Source organism: Hyla sarda, chromosome 7 (genome assembly GCF_029499605.1).
Source record: "Hyla sarda isolate aHylSar1 chromosome 7, aHylSar1.hap1, whole genome shotgun sequence".
Lineage (NCBI taxonomy): Eukaryota > Metazoa > Chordata > Amphibia > Anura > Hylidae > Hyla > Hyla sarda.
The window spans coordinates 226,732,397-226,756,831 of NC_079195.1; the positions used below are offsets into that span (position 1 = coordinate 226,732,397).

General features: G+C 37.5%; 1 protein-coding gene across 1 annotated transcript in view; it reads left to right on the forward strand.

Annotated features, from left to right (window-relative positions):
• LOC130283435 (FRAS1-related extracellular matrix protein 1-like) overlaps positions 1-24,435 on the forward strand; it is a gene marked incomplete in the record, with an annotated part of 184,651 nt that overhangs the window by 144,235 nt on the left and 15,981 nt on the right. Inside the window, 4 exon segments of the mRNA XM_056532930.1 lie at positions 13,998-14,199; positions 14,927-15,071; positions 15,699-15,828; positions 19,608-19,680. Coding sequence (XP_056388905.1) covers positions 13,998-14,199; positions 14,927-15,071; positions 15,699-15,828; positions 19,608-19,680 — 550 coding nt within the window.

Here is a 24,435-nt window from a genome sequence, read left to right on the forward strand (position 1 = left end):
TACAAGAATATAACTGCTATAATACTGCTGCTATATACAAGAATATAACTACTATAATACTGCTCATATATACAAGAATATAACTACTATAATACTGCTTTTATATACAAGAATATAACTACTATAATACTGTCCCTATATACAAGAATATAACTACTATAATACTGCTCCTATATACAAGAATATAACTACTATAATACTGCTTCTATATACAAGAATATAACTACTATAATACTGTCCCTATATACAAGAATATAACTACTATAATACTGTTCCCTATATACAAGAATATGACTACTATAATACTGCTCCTATATAAAAGAATGTAACTACTATAATACTGCTCCTATATACAAGAATATAACTACTATAATACTGCTCCTATATACAAGAATATAACTACTATAATACTGCCTTCTATATACAAGAATATAACTACTATAATACTGTTCCTATATACAAGAATATAACTACTATAATACTGCTCCTATATACAAGAATATAACTACTATAATGCTGTCTCCTATATACAAGAATATAGCTACTATAATACTGCCTCCTATATACAAGAATATAACTACTATAATACTGCTCCTATATACAAGAATATAACTACTATAATACTTCTCCTATATACAAGAATATAACTACAATAATACTGCTCCTATATACAAGAATATAACTACTATAATACTGCCCCTATATACAAGAATATAACTAATATTATACTGCTCCTATATACAAGAATATAACTACTATAATACTGCTCCTATATACAAGAATATAACTACTATAATGCTTCTCCTATATACAAGAATATAACTACTATAATACAGCTCCTATATACAAGAATATAACTACTGTAATACTGCTCCTATATACAAGAATATAACTACTATAATACTGCTCCTATATACAAGAATATAACTACTATAATACTGCCCCTATATACAAGAATATAATTAATATAATACTGCTCCTATATACAAGAATATAACTACTATAATACTGCCTCCTATATACAAGAATATAACTACTATAATACTGTTCCCTATATACAAGAATATAACTACTATAATACTGCCCCCTATATACAAGAATATAACTACTATAATACTGCTCCTATATAAAAGAATGTAACTACTATAATACTGCTCCTATATTCAAGAATATAACTACTATAATACTGCTCCTATATACAAGAATATAACTACTATAATACTGCCTCCTATATACAAGAATATAACTACTATAATACTGCCTCCTATATACAAGAATATAACTACTATAATACTGCTCCTATATACAAGAATATAACTATTATAATGCTTCTCCTATATACAAGAATATAACTACTATAATACTGCTCCTATATACAAGAATATAACTACTATAATACTGCTCCTATATACAAGAATATAACTACTATAATACTGCTTCCTATATGCAAGAATATAACTACTATATTAATGCTCCTATATACAAGAATCTAACTACTATAATACTGTCCAATATACAAGAATATAACTACTATAATACTGCTCCCATATACAAGAATGTAACTACTATAATACTGCCTCCTATATACAAGAATATAACTACTATAATACTGTTCCTATATACAAGAATATAACTACTATAATACTGCTCTTATATACAAGAATATAACTACTATAATACTGCTCCTATATACAAGAATGTATCTTCTATAATACTGCTCCTATATACAAGAATATAACCACTATAATACTGCTCCTACATACAAGATTATAACTATTATAATACTGTTCCTATATACAAGAATATAACTACTATAATACTGCCCCAATATACAGGAATATAACTACTATAATACTGGCTCCTATATACAGGAATATAACTACTATAATACTGCTCCTATATACAAGAATATAACAACTATAATACTGCCTCCTATATACAAGAATATACCTACTATAATACTGCTCATATATACAAGAATATAACTACTATAATACTGCTCCTATATACAAGAATATAACTACTATAATACTGCTCCTATATTCAAGAATATAACTACTATAATACTGCTCCCATATACAAGAATATAACTACTATAATACTGCTCCTATATACAAGAATATAACTACTATAATACTGCTCCTATATACAAGAATATAACTACTATAATACTGCTCCTATATACAAGAATATAACTACTATAATACTGCTCCTATATACAAGAATATAACTACTATAATACTGCTCCTATATACAAGAATATATCTACTATAATACTGCTCCTATATACAAGAATATAACTACTGTAATACTGCTCCTATATACAAGAATATAACTACTATAATACTGCTCCTATATACAAGAATATAACTACTATAATACTGCTCCCATATACGAGAATATAACTACTATAATACTGCTCCTATATACAAGAATATAACTACTATAATACTGCTCCTATATACAAGAATATAACTACTATAATACTGCTCCTATATACAAGAATATAACTACTATAATACTGTCTCCTATATACAAGAATATAACTACTATAATACTGCTTCTATATACAAGAATATAACTACTATAATACTGCTCCTATATACAAGAATATAACTACTATAATACTGCCCCTATATACAAAAATATAACTACTATAATACTGCTCCTATATACAAGAATATAACTACTATAACACTGCTCCTATATACAAGAATATAACTACTTTAATACTGCTCCTATATACAAGAATATAACTACTATAATACTGCTCCTATATACAAGAATATAACTACTATAATACTGCTCCTATATACAAGAATATAACTACTATAATACTGCCTCCTATATACAAGAATATAACTACTATAATACTGCCTCCTATATACAAGAATAAAACTACTATAATACTGCTCCTATATACAAGAATATAACTACTATAATACTACCTCCTATATACAAGAATATAACTACTATAATACTGCTCCTATATACAAGAATATAATTACTATAATACTGCCTCCTATAGACAAGAATATAACTACTATAATACTGCTCCTATATACAAGAATATAACTACTATAATACTGCTCCTATATACAAGAATATAACTACTATAATACTGCCTCCTATACACAAGAATATAACTACTATAATACTGCCCCTATATACAAGAATATAACTACTATAATACTGCCTCCTATATACAAGAATATAACTACTATAATACTGCTCCTATATACAGGAATATAACTACTATAATACTGCTCATATATACAAGAATATAACTACTATAATACTGCCTCTGTGGCAGTACTGAACAGATAAGAAATGTCTAATTTCCAACTAAAACCACTCAGTTTTTCTTTGACCATCCTGATGTTCCATGTTTTTTACATTTTCCAATTTAAATGTCTATAATATTTTTACTTATTTTCATTTTCTACTTCATCTCTATTTATTTACAAATTTTAAATTTACTGTCACGCAGGTCAGGGAATAGAATGCTGGGAGCTCACCCAGAACCCCTTTCCCTAGTGAGTGGTTCCACAACTGGGTGTCAGTCCCTCCCTGGAATAAAGTGTAGGAGTGACACAATGCTAAACAATAAACATAACTGCATAGAGGTCGAGGAAACGGGTCAAGATATTAAGAGTTAACAAGCTTTAACAGACAGACAGAGAACAAAGATAAATATATAACTGAAGGAATACAAAGTAGTTACAAACAGATATCAGGAAGATGTAGTGGCAGGTATATGGTGTACAGACAACAGCCTCAGGATCAAAGCAATAAACGATGGGTACGATAGAAATGACAAAACAGGATATCAAGAGATATAGTGATAGGTTTACCAGGAATGAAAATGTAAACAGGAACTGGGCCTGGACACTATACAGTGGTCCCTCAACATACAATGGTAATCCGTTCCAAATGGACCATCGTTTGTTGAAACCATCGTATGTTGAGGGATCCGTGCAATGTAAAGTATAGGACAGTGGTCTACAACCTGTGGACCTCCAGATGTTGCAAAACTACAACACCCAGCATGCCCGGACAGCCAACGGCTGTCCGGGCATGCTGGGAGTTGTAGTTTTGCAACATCTGGAGGTCCGCAGGTTGAAGACCACTGTTAGAGGAAGTTGTACTCACCTGTCCCCGCCGCTCCGGACCGTCACCGCTCGTCACCGCTGCCCGGGATGTCGCCGTCCATCGCTGTCGCCGCGTCCCCGAGGTGTCCCCGATGCTCCGGCAAGGCCTCTGCTTCCCCGGCATCCTCACTCTCCGTCGCCGCCATCACGTCGCTACGCACGCTGCTCCTATTGGATGACGGGACGGGGTGCGCAGCGACGTGATGACGATGATGGAGAGCGCCGACAATGCAGGGGATCCTGAAGAGGACAGGCCAGAGCCCCGAGGACAGGTAAGTGATCGTCAGCGGACCACACGGGGCACCGTAAATGGCTATCCGGTGGCAGCTGAAGCAGTCTGCGCTGCCGAATAGCCGTTTATGCGATGGCCCCCGACATACAAAAGCATCGTATGTTGATGCTGCCTTCAACATGCGATGGCCTCTGAGAGTGATCGTATGCTGAAATGATCGCATGTTGGGGCCATCGTAGGTCGAGGGGTCACTGTACAGATAAGCAAACACTAAACACTGATACAGGATCACACAAGACTAGACACAGAAATGCACCAGACATAGGGGCAAAGCAAGAGATGCAATAGATCAAGAGTCAAGACCCATCCCAAAGCGGAGGTCAGAACACAAACAGATCACAATACAGATCTGGATATAGATTCAGTTTCTAACAAATCATGATACAAAAGTACTGGATTACACAGGACTAAACACAATAAAACATCAGGTATAGGGGCAAAGTATAGCAATGGATCAGGACCCATACCACGGCGGAGTACAAAACACACAAACAAGTACAAACAATAAGTAAAAGTACAAACAAGGTTCACTTTAAACTGTTTGACTCCTGACACTAGAGTAAAATGTATTGTTGGAACTTATATAACATAGAACAGTCTTACAGTTGCTAGCTATTAGGCCAAATGGCTGCAAAACAAGAAAAGAAAAAATAAATATTAATAGATTCCACTTTGGAGCCAGCAGAATTTTAAAGCTGTGGTTGAAAAAGATGATAAAACTTATTCTCAACAACACAACAAAGAATGGGAAAGAATTTACTATATATATATTTTTTTTCAGAATAACAATTCATACAATTATTCACTCAACCGACCTAATGAAAAAAATAAATAAAATAAAAAAAGCCACAAAAAAATAGATAGATAAATAAATAAAGTAATTCATTAATTAATTCATTAATTAATAAAAAAAAAAAAAACAAGTGGAAACCCAATGTTTTAAAGTCAAATGGTGCCAGAAAGTTTTACAGATTTATTAATTACTTTTTCATAAAAATCTTAACCCTTTCAGTACTTTTCAGCTGCTGTATGCTCCACAGGAAGTTGTGTAGAGTTCTTTCCAGTCTGACTACAGTGTTCTCTGCTGACACCTCTGTCCGTGTCAGGAACTGACCAGAATAGGAGCAAATCCCCATAGCAAACTTCTCCTACTCTGGACAGTTCCTGACACGGATAGAGGTGGCAGCAGAGAGCACTGTGGTCAGACTGGAAAGAACTACACAACTTCCTGTGGAGCATACAGCAACTGATAGGTAATGGAAGGATTGAGATTGTTAAACAGAAGTAAGTGACAAATCTGTATAACTTTCTGGCACCAGTTGATTTGCAAACATTTGTTTTTCCCCGCCGGAGTGCCCCTTTAATAATATTTGTTACTTATCATAAATAATCCATATTTCTTCATTGGGTGTCACCAGAGAAGGTCCAGCGTTCCCCTCCCGTTCCGTATGATTCAGGACACCGAGTTAAGAACAAACATAAATATTTATTTTTGTAACTTGTTGAATAAACAGTTGAGAAGATTCTTTAACCAAGATTTGAATCCCTGTCGCTCAGACTTCGCATTCCGATGAATAATCATGAGTTTGTACCGCGCCAAATTATTTTGTTAGCGTTGGGTCAGGGCTCGGTCCAAGATGGTGGTTGAGTAGGAGGAAAGAAGGGGGGGGGGAGGGTACTGAAATTTAGAATTTGATGGGATCAAAACATAATGCTATTTGGTTTTTGAGGAGCTGAGTTGACCCTGCGGGATTTTCGTACAAACCGCCCATTGTGACCGGGGTTGTAAAGTTTTCCCGTTGTGCCCCGGGGTGTCAGATAGACCCTGGCATTCATTTAATGGGGCATGTTCAAATAACACATCAGATTTACGACCATGGGACCTTTGCAGCCTCCTTGTTGGAGTTCCTGTGGTTCACCGGGGGTAAATATGAGGTTTGGCGTTTTTGGACAGGAACCTTCGAATCTGCATTTATATGGAATGAAAAGGTGTCGGAGCCCTTCCTGCTCGGTGCTCGGAGTCCTGTAATGTTCAGATCTGTGTTGGCTATTAATGAATTTTCAGTAAATGACCCCCCAGGGGCTTGTTAATACAAAATGATCTATTTGCGGAACATTTTTCAGCGGTAATTAAATTAAATTAGAAACAAATATATATATATATTTATTATAGTAGTTTTAACAAGACGCATCTGCTTCGGCAGTATATAAATATCTTCTTCTGCTAGAACAGTGGTCTTCAAACTGTGGACCCCCAGCTGTTGCAAATCTACAAGTCCCAGCATACCCAGACAGCCATTGGTACATAGGAGGCAGCATTACAGTGGTTATAGTCTTGTACAGTATATAGGAGGCAGTATTATAGTAGTTATATTCTTGTATGTAGGAGACAGTATTATAGTAGTTATATTCTTGTATATAGGAGCAGTATTATAGTAGTTATATTCTTGTATATAGGAGGCAGTATTATAGTAGTTATATTCTTGTATATAGGAGGCAGTATTATAGTAGTTATATTCTTATATATAGGAGCAGTATTATAGTAGATATATTCTTGTATATAGGAGCAGTATTATAGTAGTTATATTCTTGTATATAGGAGCAGTATTATAGTAGTTATATTCTTGTATATAGGAGGCAGTATTATAGTAGTTATATTCTTGTATATAGGAGCAGTATTATAGTAGTTATATTCTTGTATATAGGAGGCAGTATTATAGTAGTTATATTCTTGTATATAGGAGCAGTATTATAGTAGTTATATTCTTGTATATAGGAGCAGTATTATAGTAGTTATATTCTTGTATATAGGGGGCAGTATTATAGTAGTTATATTCTTGTATATAGGAGGCAGTATTATAGTAGTTATATTCTTGTATATAGGAGCAGTATCATAGTAGTTATATTCTTGTATATAGGAGCAGTATTATAGCAGTTATATTGATATATATATATTAGGCAGTATTATAGTAGTTATATTCATGTATCATTGAAGTTATATTCACCCTCCATAAGGGGGCAGTATTATAGTAGCTGTCATCATTCTGCTCTATCATAGTAGTATAACTCACCAGGGGACAACAATGACAACTTGTAATATATAGAATAGTGTTTTGCCCTTAGGCCACTTTCACACGGTATTATTCACTTTAGTTTTCTACATGATTATTTGTTGGCCAAAACCAGAAATGAAATAAACCAAGACAAAGTGTATAATGGAAAGATTTGTACATTTTCTATATAGTTTTGAACATTTTTTATACTTTCTCCTGGTTTTGGCTTACTAATACCGATCCATAATTCTGACCTAATTGTGAGAGCGGCCGCAGACTTTCCGCCATAGCACGATGTCCCTGTTCATGGAGATGCTTGGATGCGAACACTTGGATGAGACGCTTTGCAGCCTCCGGCATAAATAATGTAAGGACTTATATGTGCTGCGTCCTTATATTCCTCCTGTCCTATGATTTCCCGCACATACAAAACTGCTTACCGGGGGCTGACAGTTCTAACATGTCGGGTAATTCCGCATTCACGGTCACCGGGGAGAGATTCTTCTGGCAAAAGTTCAGGAGTCAGTGTTTTGGAAAGATTTGTTTGCCCAGATCCCTTATGGAAACGAGTCCCATATGATGGATGTGGAATCCTAAAGATTTTAACTCTTACTCTGCTGGTTGTTTACTGTAAAGCAAATTCAGCCATGGGTGTGTTTTTTTTTATTTATTTATTTTTTTACATTTTTCCCTTTAAAAAATAGTCTTAAAAACAGACTTTAAAGGGTTATCCATAGAAAACCAGAGCTAATTTCTTCCCTAAACAGCTCCACACCTGTCCTCAGGTTGTGTGTGGTAGTAAAACAGCTCCATTCACTTCAAAGGGACTGACCTGCAAAACCACAGATGACCTGAAGAAGTGTGGTGCTGTTTTTGGAAGAAATTAGCTCTGTAGAGCAGTGTTTCCCAACCAGGGTGCCTCCAGCTATTGCAAAACTTCAACTCCCAACATGCCCAGGCTGACTAGAAACTAAGCAACGCACTAGGAAACACACAAAGGATGCTAGAAACAACTGCACAGAGCATACACTATAATCTTCCCCTTACTGCACAGAGCAGACAGTATAATCCGCACCATACTGCACAGAGCAGACAGTATAATCCACATGCACAGAGCAGACACTATAATCCGCACCATACTGCACAGAGCAGACACTATAATCCACACCTTACTGCATAGAGCAGACAGTATAATCCACACGCACAGAGCAGACACTGTAATCCGCACCATACTGCACAGAGCAGACAGTATAATCCACACTATACTGCACAGAGCAGACACTATAATCTGCACCATACTGCACAGAGTAGACACTATAATCCGCACCATACTGCACAGAGCAGACAGTATAATCCACATGCACAGAGCAGACACTATAATCCGCACCATACTGCACAGAGCAGACACTATAATCCACACCTTACTGCATAGAGCAGACAGTATAATCCACACGCACAGAGCAGACACTGTAATCCGCACCATACTGCACAGAGCAGACAGTATAATCCACACTATACTGCACAGAGCAGACACTATAATCTGCACCATACTGCACAGAGCAGACACTATAATCCGCACCATACTGCACAGAGCAGACAGTATAATCCACATGCACAGAGCAGGCACTATAATCCGCACCATACTGCACAGAGCAGACACTATAATCCACACCTTACTGCATAGAGCAGACAGTATAATCCACACGCACAGAGCAGACACTGTAATCCGCACCATACTGCACAGAGCAGACAGTATAATCCACACCTTACTGCACAGAGCAGACACTAGAATCTGCACCATACTTCACAGAGCAGACACTATAATCCGCACCATACTGCACAGAGCATACACTATAATCTTCACCTTACTGCATAGAGCAGACACTATAATCCACACCATACTGAACAGAGCAGACACTATAATCCGCACCATACTGCACATAGAAGACACTATAATCCTCACTATACTGCAAAAGTCAGCAAAAGTCACTTCCTAGATTGTTAAAAGTTTGTTGCACGTTTTTTCCCCCAGCTGCGCATCCTTATAAAAATTCACACCATTTATCATACTGCGTGTACAATTTATTAAATTTGGGCGCATTCACACCACGGTTTATGTTTATGGTGACTATATACAGTTATATATTATAAAACCGTATAGACCGGCATTTAGAAACCGCACAAGAAAAGTGAATCAGGTTTTAGATGGTTTGGCGCAATTCCGGTTCAATACACCCTATATGCACCTTATAAGGCTTTTTATCGAATTGTGGTCAATGAGAACCGTTTAATGCCATGTGTGTATATGTTTCATGCGGTTTTAGCTCATACGGTTTTTATACCCTTAAAGGGGAACTCCAGTGCTTATCAGCTGCTGTATACTACAGAGAAAGTTGAGTTGTTCTTTTCTGTCTGACCACAGTGCTCTCTGCTGCCACCTCTGTCCATCTCAGGAACTTTCCAGAGTAGGAGAAAATCCCCATAGCAAACCTCTCCTGCTCCGGACAGTTCCTGACATGGACAGAGGTGGCAGAAGAGAGCAGTGTGGTCAGACTGGAAAGAACTACACAACTTCCCCTGGAGCATACAGCAGCTGATAAGTACTGGAAGGATTAAGATTTTCTAATAGACTTAACTGACAAATCTGTATAACTTTCTGGCACCAATTGATTTGGAAAAAATTACTTTCCACTGGAGTTCCCCTTTAAAACACGAGCCGACTGCATGCACAAACGGTGTGAATGCCCCTTTCGACACAGACACCCGCAAATGATAAATCTCCCCCTAAATCTTTTTGTTTTCATTTGAGCATAAACTCGATATTTATTAAGTAAAAATGTAACATTTCTTTGTTAGAGAAGAGGCTACAATATAACACCAGTGACCTCTCCCTGGGAAGCCGGCGGCGGCAGACTGGAAGCTGTCAGGTTCTCGAGGGGTTAACGGGGGCGGCAGGCGAAAGTGCTTATTTCTTAACTTGGTGGCCTAGTTTACTAATCAGATGTCACAAGACGTCAGGTAAGAAGCCATCAGCAAAGAAACACACAACGCAGCTAGTGGAGCAGCAAATGAGCTGGACAGAGGCGGGAAGGTGAGCGGCCCCCGGGGGCCCGGCAAATTATCCAAACAGGTGAAAAAAAAAATTATCTCCGAGGTATAAAAAAAAAATCATGGACGAGGATAATTGTTACTTTATTTCGGCCTCTTCTTTAAGTAGGACAATTTATTTTCATTGCATTTTCAAAAATGTGTGTATTCTTGGTGCGTACATAGTTTTAGGTCAAATTTTGGTCTACTATGTCCAACCGCACAGCCAAAAGAGGGTTATAGGACATCCCAACTGGGGCGATGGGAGGGTGAGGGGACAATGAGCCATTATACCTTGCCGGGGTTCGTAGACATAGGGCTAGGGCAGCAAACTTAAAGGGGTTAAGATTTAACTATTAAAGGATAGGGGATAAGATGTCTGATCGCCGAGGGCCCGCCGCTGGGAACCGCCGCGATCTCTCCTGCAGCACCCCCTGTCATCTTGTGCACGAAGCGAGCTTCACTCCGTTCCTGATGACTGGTTCTGCAGGGGCTGGAGGATCACGATGTCACAGCCCCGCCCCCTTTGCGACATCATGGCCCTGCCCTTCAATGCAAGTCTATAGGAGGGTGCGTGACATCCCCTCCCATAGACTTGCATTAAGGGGTGGGGCATTATTTCATGAGGGGGCAGGGTCTTGACGTCAGTCATGGCCCCGCCTCCTCATGACATCATGCCCCACCCCTTAATGCATCGCCAGTCATCGGGAACGGAGCGCAGTTCGATTTGTGCACAAGATGACAGGGGGTGCTGCAGGAGAGGTCACGGGGGTTCCCAGCGGCAGGACCCCCGTGATCAGACATCTTATCCCCTATCCTTTAATAGTGGATAAGATGTCTAGGTGCGGAGTACCCCTTTAAAGGGGTACTCCAGTGGAAAAAAATAATTTAATCAACTGGTGCCAGAAAGTTAAACAGATTTGTAAATTACTTCTATTTAAAAATCTTACTGGAAGGATTAAGATTTTTAATAGTAGTAATTTACAAATCTGTTTAACTTTCTGGCACCAGTTGGTTTTAAGAAAAAAACATTTTCCCCGGAGTAGTTCTTTCCAGTCTGACCACAGTGCTCTCTGCTGCTGCCTCTGTCCATTTGAGGAATTGTACCGGAGAAGGAGAGGTTTTCTGTGGGGATTTGCTCCTGCTCTGCACAGTTGCTGACAGAGGAGGCAGCAGAGAGCACTGTGGTCAGACTGGAAAGAACTACACAACTTCCTGTGGAGCATACAGCAGCTGATATGTACAGGAAAGAATAAGAATTTTAAATAGAAGTAATTGACAAATCTGTTTAACTTTCTGTCGCCAGTTGATTTGGAAACATTTTTTTTCCACCAGAGTACCCCTTTAAGGCATCAAGACACCTATGGCAACAGTTGGAGGCACACTGGTCATGAAACATGGCTGTAGGGGGTACAGAGGTAGCAGTCATTAAACAGGCAGTTGCAAAACTACAACTCCCAGCATGCCTGGACAGCTTTTGGCTGTCCGGGCATACTTGGAGTTGTAGTTTTGCAACAGCTGGAGGCACACTGGTTGGAAGTTGTAGTTTTGCAACAGCTGGAGGCATGCTGGTTGGAAGTTGTCGTTTTGCAACAGCTGGAGGCACACTGGTTGGAAGTTGTAGTTTTGCAACAGCTGGAGGCACGCTGGTTAGAAGTTGTAGTTTTGCAACAGCTGGAGGCACACTGGTTGGAAGTTGTAGTTTTGCAACAGCTGGAGGCACACTGGTTGGAAGTTGTAGTTTTGCAACAGCTGGAGGCATTCTGGTTGGAAGTTTTAGTTTTGCAACAGCTGGAGGCACACTGGTTGGAAGTTGTAGTTTTGCAACAGCTGGAGGCACGCTGGTTGGAAGTTGTCATTTTGCAACAGCTGGAGGCATGCTGGTTGGAAGTTGTAGTTTTGCAACAGCTGGAGGCACACTGGTTGGAAGTTGTAGTTTTGCAACAGCTGGAGGCACACTGGTTGGAAGTTGTAGTTTTGCAACAGCTGGAGGCATTCTGGTTGGAAGTTGTAGTTTTGCAACAGCTGGAGGCACACTGGTTGAAAGTTGTAGTTTTGCAACAGCTGGAGGCATGCTGGTTGGAAGTTGTAGTTTTGCAACAGCTGGAGGTACACTGGTTGGAAGTTGTAGTTTTGCAACAGCTGGAGGCATGCTGGTTGGAAGTTGTAGGTTTGCAACAGCTGGAGGCATGCTGGTTGGAAGTTGTAGGTTTGCAACAGCTGGAGGCACACTGGTTGGAAGTTAAAGTTTTGCAACAGTTGGAGGCATGCTGGTTGGAAATTGTAGTTTTGCAACAGCTGGAGGCACACTGGTTGGAAGGACACACTGGTTGTTTTACCCCTTTAATCTTTGCCCTGGATAAAGTAAACCTGGATACTCTCTGAACTCTCAACTAACAATGAAACCATTACAGGACTTTATAATGGGAGCTGGAGCTCCGCCATAACATATATCTACTCAAGACATCTTCAAGGAGATCTTTGCCGGGGGGTGATAGTCTGCCGGATGTGAAATAAATGCTACCATAAGGAGGAAAAAAAACAAAACAAAAAAGCGTTTGGTCTTGGGAAGGGTCTCGTTTTAGGAATTAAAGGGGTATTCCAGGAAAAAACTTTTTTCTTATATCAACTGGCTCCAGAATGTTACAGATTTGTAAATTACTTGTATTAAAAAATCTTAATCCTTTCAATAATTATCAGCTCCTGAAGTTGAGTTGTTCTTTTCTGTCTGGCAGCAGTGCTCTCTGCTGACATCTCTGCTTGTCTCGGGAACTGCACAGAGTAGAAGAGGTTTGCTATGGGGATTTGCCTCTAAACTGGGTGGTTCCTGAGACATGTGTCATCAGAGAGCACTTAGACAGAAAAGAACAACTCAACTTCATCAGCTCATAAGTACTGAAAGGATTAAGATTTTTTTAATGGAAGTAATTTATAAATCTGTTTAACTTTCTGGAGGTAGTTGATATATAAAAAAAAGTTTTTTTCCTGGATAACCCCTTTAAGTATTTGGGAGCAGGGGCGTAGCTATAGATGTAGCAGTTGCATCGGGGCCCTGGTGCCTAAGGGGGCCCCAAAGCATATCTGCCCCATAAGAGACCAGTATTACAATTGGCATATGGGGCCCTGTTGCAGATTTTGCATTGGGGCCCAAAAGCCTCAAGCCACGCCTCTGGAGACTTTTTTCTTTCTTTTTTTTATTACCAATGATCCCCCCCACCCCTCACAAGACCCCAAACCTACAGTCAGTGACATAGCTATGCTTACAGGGGCAAGGATCCCAGCTAAACCATTGTCCTAACTAATATAAGCCTTGCCAAACCCACCAGCCCCAACCTTCCCTACAGTCCTGGGGTCATCCGAGAAGCGTTTGTGTCAATAGTCCTTACAGAAATGAGAATAATTCCCTTCCTACAGGTGAACCGTGTGGATAAGACACCTCCAAAAATACTGAACAAGGAGAATCCGTCTAATGTGGAGACCATGAAAGACGGGAGATCCGCCATCCAGATCACATCCCGTAACCTGCGAGCCTCAGACCCCGACAGCGCAGACGAAGACCTTGTATATGTTCTTCTCAGATCTCCACGATACGGACACCTGGAAAATGCAAAGACAGGTAAAGACCTAGAGGGACATTTATCATTGTTTGTCAAGTATCGACCTAGTCCACAAAATCCAAAATAATTCACAGGATACATGGATCTGAAATGAGAAGAAAAAAAAACATGGAAAATAGGTTAGTACATTTCTGCATGACTACAACTCCCAGCATGTCCTCACTGTAAGGGCATGCTGGGAGTTGTAATCATATGATGGTGGGCAGGTGGGAGACGTGCAGGCAGGTGACAAGCAAGTCGGGGAAGCTTGTTACCCATTAGCATATCTCCCGCCCTCCGCGCCCCACAACTACAACTCCCAGCATGCCCTAACAGTAAGGACATGCTGGGAATTGTAGTCATGCGGCTCGGGCGGGAGATGTGCGGGCAGATGACAAGCTTGTCACCTGCCCCGCTGCATGACTACAACTCCAAGCATGCCCTTACAGTAAGGACATGCTGGGAGTTGTAGTCGTGCGGCAGGGGCAGGTCTTGTACATGTTTTGATAAGTTTCCCCCAAGGACTTTTCTAGGTGTTTAGATGTTTTTTTATGTGAATTGATGTTTTCTTTGCTTCTATACGGTGCGTATAACCTTGATACGTTGATCCTCACACTTTACTCCATGATCAGTCCATGTAGGACCTTCCTAAATGAAGACTTGCGCTTTCCCTCTTGACTTAAGATACAAAACTTGAATGCAGTTTATTCTTTATCAGTGTAATGTGCGACACTTCTTGTTTGGCAGGAGATCATATAGGACGAACATTTACACAAAGAGAAATAAACCAGAGGACGATTCGCTACATTATAAACCCCCTGAATGACGCCAATTCAGATAGTTTTGAATTTGAAATTTCTGATCCAGCTGGGAATAAGATTACACCAGAAAGGTAAGTATATTTCCACTATCTATCTATCTATCTATCTATCTATCTATCTCATATCTATCTATCTATCTATCTCATATCTATCTATCTATCTCATATCTATCTATCTCATATCTATCTATCTCATATCTATCTATCTATCTAATATCTATCTATCTCATATCTATCTATCTCATATCTATCTATCTCATATCTATCTATCTAATATCTATCTATCTATCTATCTCATATTTATCTATCTCATATCTATCTATCTCATATCTATCTATCTCATATCTATCTCATATCTATCTATCTATCTCATATCTATCTATCTAATATCTATCTATCTCTTTCATATCTATCTATCTATCTATCTATCTCATATCTATCTATCTATATATCTTTCTATCTATCTCATATCTATCTCATATCTATCTATCTCGTATCTATCTATCTATCTATCTATCTATCTCGTATCTATCTATCTATCTATCTCATATCTATCTATCTATTTATCTTTCTATCGATCTATCTCATATATATCTCATATCTATCTATCTATTTATCTTTCTATCGATCTATCTCATATATATCTCATATCTTTCTGTCCATCTCTATCTCACAGTTTTATGATGTAAATATTTGCAGGCTTGATCTGACATGGTCTATATTAGAACTGGCGGAATCACATTACCGTATTTGTGAGAACGCTGGGACTCTCGCAGTGAAAGTGATTCGCCGGGGGAGCAGTAAGGATCCGGCGTTTGTTGGAATAAAGGTATAATGTGATATTTTATTGGAAGTTTATTTGGCAGAATAACATTAAAGACATATTGGGTTTTGGGTACATAAAGCTCTTCCCCTGATCAATGAACATACACAGTTCTGTGGTATACCGGGCCGGCTCCAGGTGTAGGGGCCCTGGGGTGATAGAGTCTTAGATGGTCCCCGTGGAAGTAACAAGGGCCCCTGTATACGTCTGATGGACCCTGATTATATATTGGGCTCCGTCCATGTCTGTATTTGTGATGCATTATTCTTTCTGTCAAATCCGACAGAACTACAAAGAAACGCCAAAACCCTGACAAAGTGTGAAGGTCCCCCTTTAGGTAGGTCCTCCTTGTAGGTAGGTTCCCCTGTAGATAGATCTCCTTTTAAGCAGGTCAACCTGTAGGCAGGACACCTTGTAGATAGGTCATCCTTTAGGTAGGTCTCCCTGTAAGCAGGTGAATCTGTAGGTATCCTCCCTATAGGTAGGTCAGCCCCCCTGTAGATGATTTCCTCCTGTAGGTATCCCCCTGTAGATAGAGCTGTTCCCCCCCCCATGTAGATAGGTTGGTCCCCCATGTAAGTAGTCCCCCACCCCAGTGTAGATAGGTAGGTCTCCCTTGTAGATATGTCCCTCATTTAGGTAGGTTTTCCTTGTAGGTGGCTTAGCCTGTAAGTAGATTATCCAGTAGATAGTATCCCCTGTGGGTCAGTCCTCCCTGTAGGTACCCCCCTCCCCCAGTGGGTAGGCCTCCTGTAGGTAATTTTGTCCCTGCAGATACATCGTTCCTCCTCTAGGTAGGGCAGTCCCCCCTGTAGGTAGTAGGTAGGTAGACCTGCCCATAGTAAGGTCACTCGCACACGCTCAGCCTCTTGTGAACGCATAAAGCTGCCTGCGGCCTCAACAGTGATTGACAGCATTAGGAGCCAATGGCTTATTGTTCTTAGGGCCACATTCAGCTGTAAGAGCGTCATTAGGACACGCTCACAATGTAATGAAATGGAGGCACACTGGTTGGGAAACACTGGTCCAGGGTGACTGGTCCTATGGTCACAGCCATGGTGGCCATTAGTAGTTACGCTGTTATCTGATTTAATGCTTTTAGCAGTTTGGCCGTAGCCGAGACCTCTAGTTATTTCCTATGTTCTACTTTAGCCAATGCAGTCCTAGAATTCCTTGTAAATCCCATATATGTCGCTTATATCAAATCCCGGGGATTTTGTGGTTCCTATTAATATTTTGTGTCAACTTGCAAAATCCGGGGAAAGTTTTGGGGGCTTTCGGCAGCTCAGGCCTTGGAAGGCGACTCCCCCCCAGCGAAGGCTTTTACCTATTTCTCCTTGCCAAATCCGGAAGGTGTTTAGGCTTTAGAGAAGCGAATTTATGAGGGGCCACCGGTGGTGATGTGCGCAAGGAAATGTAAAGGCGAAGATAAGAGGCCGTGAGAATCTGCTCCACGACGATAAGCCGAGCCCAACGCATCGAGTGTGCGAGGAGATAACAAGGCAGCCGCCGGTAACACCGTCTGCCGCAATCCTGCTCAATCCCGGATAGATGGCCCCTTTAAGCAATGACCATTTGTGTTTTGTTTTTGTGCTTTGTTCAGAATTTTTGCTTGTTCAGTTTCTATCCCCGGGGACGGCTCTGTGGCTCTGAGGTTCAGGCTGGCAGATTATTTTTTTAGCATGTGGTTTAATGTAATATTATTATTATTATTGTTATTATTATGATTATTATTATTGTTATTGCTTATTATTATTTAATATTATTATTATTTAATATTATTTATTATTATTATTGATGATTATTATCATTATTAGCCTTGCAGCACTGGGGTCCTGGGTTCAAATCTCTCCAAGGACAAATTCTGCAATGAGTTTGTATGTTTTACTTGTGTTTGCTCCGGCTACCACAGTTTCTTCCCACAACATACTGATAGGTGAATTTAGATTATGAGCCCCAGTAGGGACAGGGACCAATTTGAGTACAGGGCTGCAGAATGTGTTTGCGCTATATAAATATAGAATTATTATTATTATTATTATTAATATTACTATTATTTAATCATTATATTTATTATTATTACTATTATTTAATCATTATATTTATTATTATTTTTATTTTTTATTATATTTATTATTATTATTATTATTTATTACTATTTATTCCTGTTTTATTTTTTATTACACATTTTTATTATCATTATGGTTATTATTATTATCCTTATTATTACTATTTTCATATTTCATGCAATTTTCAGAAAAGGTTTATTTTTATAATATAATAAAAATTTATCATATTCAGATTTTTTTAAATATTTAATTTTATATTTATATTACTATTATTTAATCATTATATTTATCATTATTACTATTATTTAATCATTATATTTATTATTATTACTATTATTTAATCATTATATTTATTATTATTATTATTATTATTATTTATTATTATTATTTAATTACTATTTATTCCTGTTTTATTTTTTATTACAACTTTTTATTATCATTATGGTTATTATTATTATCCTTATTATTACTATTTTCATATTTCATGCAATTTTCAGAAAAGGTTTATTTTTATAATATAATAAAAATCAATCATATTCATTTTTTTTTTTTAAATATTAAATTTTACTTCCAACTACAATAATACTAACAATAAGAAAAATACATACAAGGATATATTTTTTTGTATTGCGATTTTGTACGTTGTAACCTATTTTTATTTCAATAATAATATTAATATAAAAAACACTTAGGAGGAAATGGAACACACTTTTCCTGATGCTTTTTGCTGGGTTTTGGCCATTTTTTTTAGTACATGGGACTTGAGTTAGTTTTTGCATCAATAAAACCTCTAGTATTTTTAGCTGGATTTCCATGAGAAATCGCAAATACAATGACATAATTCAGATGTGTGGTGATTTTTAAAAGAAAAACTGTAATTTATTTATTTATTTTTTTTTTTTTTTTACGCAAAAGGGAGCAAACCTTTTTTTTCAGCATTCTAAGGGTAAGGTCACACATTGCGTATGCACAGCATTTTTCATGCTGCGCAAAATCCACACTGTGTATTCTTCTATGAGCAAACGCACTGTGTATTCTTCTATGAGCAAACGCACTGTGTATTCTTCTATGAGCAAACACACAATAGGGCAGGGCTTTCCTGCGGCAGTCCTGTGTGCACAGTGAGGTTTGGAGGTGGGGACAACGTGTCACAGTAACATCCATGTGCTGGCTCTGCCTCCGAACCTGATTGTCAGGACTCCCCTATAACACAAGAATGGTGGTCCTGAGTCACCCATCCAAATGGGGATCCGGTCAGAATGCACTACGGCTCCACTTATTGTCTACTGTGGTGTTTCCCAACCAGTGTGCCTCCAGCTGTTGCAAAACTACAACTCCCAGCATGCCCGGACAGCCTTTGGCTGTCCGGGCATGCTGTAAGTTGTAGTTTTGCAACAGCTGGAGGCGCACTGGTTGGGAAACACTGTTCTACTGGATTGCCATAGATAGCTGCGCTGTCAGGTTATCATCAGTTGTATAGACAAATGCATATAGCCGCAGTGCATTACCATGAGTGGCCTCCATCCCTACAGGAGACCCAGGACCTCCATTCTTGAGATCAGGGGTGATCACAAAGGTCGATAGATCTAAAAAAAAAATTTTGTATTTTTCTTTTTTTTTCTTTTTTATTTAAAAAAAATCTAACAATAAAATATATCAAGTGAAAGGATGGATATAATATCTGAATTATATTTTAAAGAATATTTATTTCTATAGGTGCAGGAGATTTCAGCCAGATTGGGACAGGATTTTACTCACACCAGCGCCAGTCTTCTGCAATTTGATCCAGGTGAGATATAAAAACAGAGATGCGTCCATAACCTGTATCTGTCGCTTCGAAAAACTTTCAACATGTCCTACTGCCTCCTATGTATAAGAATAAAACTACTATAATACTGCCCCTATATACAAGAATATAACTACTATAATACTGCCTCCTATATACAAGAATATAACTACTATAATACTGCCCCTATATACAAGAATATAACTACTATAATACTGCCTCCTATACACAAGAATATAACTACTATAATACTGCTCCTATATACAAGAATATAACTACTATAATACTGCCACCTATATACAAGAATATAACTACTATAATACTACTCCTATATACAAGAATATAACTACTATAATACTGCTCCTATATACAAGAATATAACTACTATAATACTGCTCCTATATACAAGAATATAACTACTATAATACTGCTCCTATATACAAGAATATAACTACTATAATACTGCCCCCTATATACAAGAATATAACTACTATAATACTGCTCCTATATACAAGAATATAACTACTATAATACTGCCCCCTATATACAAGAATATAACTACTATAATACTGCCCCCTATATACAAGAATATAATTACTATAATACTGCTCCTATATACAAGAATATAACTACTATAATACTGTTCCTATATACAAGAATATAACTACTATAATACTGCTCCTATATACAAAAATATAACTACTATAATACTGCTCCTATATACAAGAATATAACTACTATAATACTGCTCCTATATACAAGAATATAACTACTATAATACTGCTCATATATACAAGAATATAACTACTATAATACTGCTCCTATATACAAGAATATAACTACTATAATACTGCTCCTAAATACAAGAATATAACTACTATAATACTGCCTCCTATATACAAGAATATAACTACTATAATACTGCCCCTATATACAAGAATATAACTACTATAATACTACTCCTATATACAAGAATATAACTACTATAATACTGCTCGTATATACAAGAATATAACTACTATAATACTGCTCCTATATACAAGAATATAACTACTATAATACTGCTCCTATATACAAGAATATAACTACTATAATACTGCCCCCTATATACAAGAATATAACTACTATAATACTGCTCCTATATACAAGAATATAACTACTATAATACTGCCCCCTATATACAAGAATATAACTACTATAATACTGCTCCTATATACAAGAATATAACTACTATAATACTGTTCCTATATACAAGAATATAACTACTATAATACTGCTCCTATATACAAAAATATAACTACTATAATACTGCTCCTATATACAAGAATATAACTACTATAATACTGCTCCTATATACAAGAATATAACTACTATAATACTGCTCCTATATACAAGAATATAACTACTATAATACTGCTCCTATAAACAAGAATATAACTACTATAATACTGCTCCTATATACAAGAATATAACTACTATAATACTGCTCCTATATACAAGAATATAACTACTATAATACTGCCTCCTATATACAAGAATATAACTACTATAATACTGCTCCTATATACAAGAATATAACTACTATAATACTGCTCGTATATACAAGAATATAACTACTATAATACTGGCCGCTATATACAAGAGTATAACTACTATAATACTGCCTCCTATATACAAGAATATAACTACTATAATACTGCCCCTATATACAAGAATATAACTACTATAATACTGCCTCCTATATACAAGAATATAACTACTATAATACTGCTCCTATATACAAGAATATAACTACTATAATACTGCTCCTATATACAAGAATATAACTACTATATTGCTGCCTTTGTTCACACTGTAAATTCTGAAATGAATCTGGGTAGTATGAACATCACCTAATACTGCCCCTATGTAGCAGAACCTACTGTAACACTGTTGCAGATGGGTTGCAGTGATACAGGAGGCTCCAGGTGATGCTCCGTACATTCGGCCGTTGTATCGGTTCCTGTAAAGCTTTGTCTCTCTGGGGATCTAGAAATCATTACGTTTGTAGCTGGAGAATCACTTGTGGATTATGAGAGGACATCTGCTTAGAGGAGTAAATGATTTCACACAAGTGCGGTACAAGAGCTTAGGAGGGAAATCTGAAGGAAATCTATTAAGCAGAGTGAGTGATGGTGGCGGATCTGGGGATCACCAGCAGACACTGTCCTGACACAACCGGGAACGTCCATTTAATGGGCACTGTCATTAAAATTATTTTTTTGTATATGATAGAACAGGTAAAATAAATAAGATTCCTAATTTACTCCCTGTAAAATATGTGTTTTTATGTCACTTAGATGGCCTTAATAATCTGGCCACTAGGGGTCTCCCTTCTAGTCCAGACTGCATTCTGTCTGCTCAGAAGCCCAGACTTGTGTCTCCTGCTGGACTGGCACTAGTTCTCTGAGTGAGCGCTATTCACTGCCTATGGCCAGACAGCACTTTCTGAGTTTGGTCCCTGCCAGTCCAACAGGAGACAAAAGTCTGGGCTTCTGAGCAGACAGAATGCAGTCTGGACCAGAAGGGAGACCCCTAGTGGCCAGATTATTAAGGCCATGTAAGTGACATAAAAACACATTTTTTTACAGGGAGTAAATTAGGAATCTTATTAATTTTATCTGCTCTATCATATACAAAAAATAATTGTAATAATCATTTAAGAGAAATCACCTATAGGGCCTGTTCACACTTGTATTGGAGGCTCAGGCAGCACTGTGTGGAGCCATATAGCGCTATGTTTTTTACTCACTACCAAAAGACTTTATATAGCACCAACATATTCCCCAGGAGACCTCAGGAGAAGCCAATGGACCCTACAAAAGGTCATGGGGGTCTGTCAGGGGCCACTGATATCTGTTGTAATCTCATCTATCTATCTATCTATCTATCTATCTATCTCATATCTATCTCATATCTATCTCATATCTATCTATCTCATATCTATCTATCTCATATCTATCTCATATCTATCTATCTCATATCTATCTATCTCATATCTATCTATCTCAATCTATCTATCTATCTATCTATCTCATATCTATCTATCTATCTATCTATCTCATATCTATCTATCTCATCTCTATCTCATATCTATCTCATATCTATCTTATATCTATCTATCTATTTCATAACTATCTATCTCATATCTATCTATCTATCTCATACCTATCTCATATCTATCTATCTCATATCTATCTCATATCTATCTATCTATCTATCTCATATCTATCTCATATCTATCTATCTCATATCTATCTATCTCATATCTATCTATCTCATATCTATCTATCTATCTATCTATCTATCTATCTCATATATATCTATCTATCTCATATCTATCTATCTCATATCTATCTATCTCATATCTATCTATCTATCTATCTATCTCATATCTATCTATCTATCTATCTCATATCTATCTCATATCTATCTATCTATCTATCTCATATCTATCTATCTCATATCTATCTATCTCATATCTATCTATCTCATATCTATCTATCTATCTATCTCATATCTATCTATCTCATATCTATCTATCTATCTCATATCTATCTCATATCTATCTATCTCATATCTATCTATCTATCTCATATCTATCTATCTATCTATCTATCTCATATCTATCTATCTCATATCTATCTCATATCTATCTATCTCATATCTATCTATCTCATATCTATCTATCTCATATCTATCTATCTCATATCTATCTCATATCTATCTATCTCATATCTATCTATCTATCTGGAAATACAACACTAAACTAAATTCACACTAGGATTTTTTTCTCATACATCAAACAGGACTAAAGACATTTGCTTTGATTCAGATTTTTCCATTTATGTTTGGCAGACTTAGGGGTGGGGTTTGATCTGGGTGGGCGTGGCTTACACTTCCTGGTCTCCTATTGCAGACTGAATAGTGGGGGGAGGCGCCTGCTGCAGCTAGTTGCTTAAAGGGGTACTCCGGTGGCAAAAAAAAATTCAAACTCAACTGGTGACAGAAGGTCGGGCTGCATTCACACCACGTTTTTGCAATACAGTTCCCGTATATCTTTTCAATTTGAAAACCATATGGAACCATATTGAAAACCGTATGCATTGACTCTCCATTGAAAACTGTATATGCCAAAAGATGCATCCAGTTGCATCCGTTTTGCGTCTTGTACGGTTTTGTCCATTTTTTTCCCGTATCCAAAACCGTAGCCTACCACGGTTTTTGGTCCGAGTGAAAAACCGTATTGAAACCGTATACAGGTTTTTTAACATGGGAGTCAATGAGAACTGTAGAAAACTGTATGTGCGTACGGTTCCATCTGGTTTGCACCATACGGTTTTTGACTTTGCACAGTTTTTTTCTTGAAATTTCAATCAAACAAATGAAACTTTATTCATAATGGAGTGAAAAGTTAAAAACGTATACGTTTTTTTTCTTTAAAAAAATGATGCAACTGGATATCCTTTTTCAAACCGTATACGGGTTAAAATTTGTACATACGTTTTGATACAGTCAGGTTTTGAGGAATCCGTTTTTTATCAAAAGCCTGATACGGGAACTGTATTGCAAAAACGGGGTGTGCATGCACCCTAATACAGATTTGTAAATTACTTCTATTTAAATTCTTAATCCTTCCAGTACTTATCAGCTGCTGTATGCTCCAAAGGAAGTTGTGTAGTTCTTTTTTGTCTGACCACAGTGCTCTCTGCTGCCACC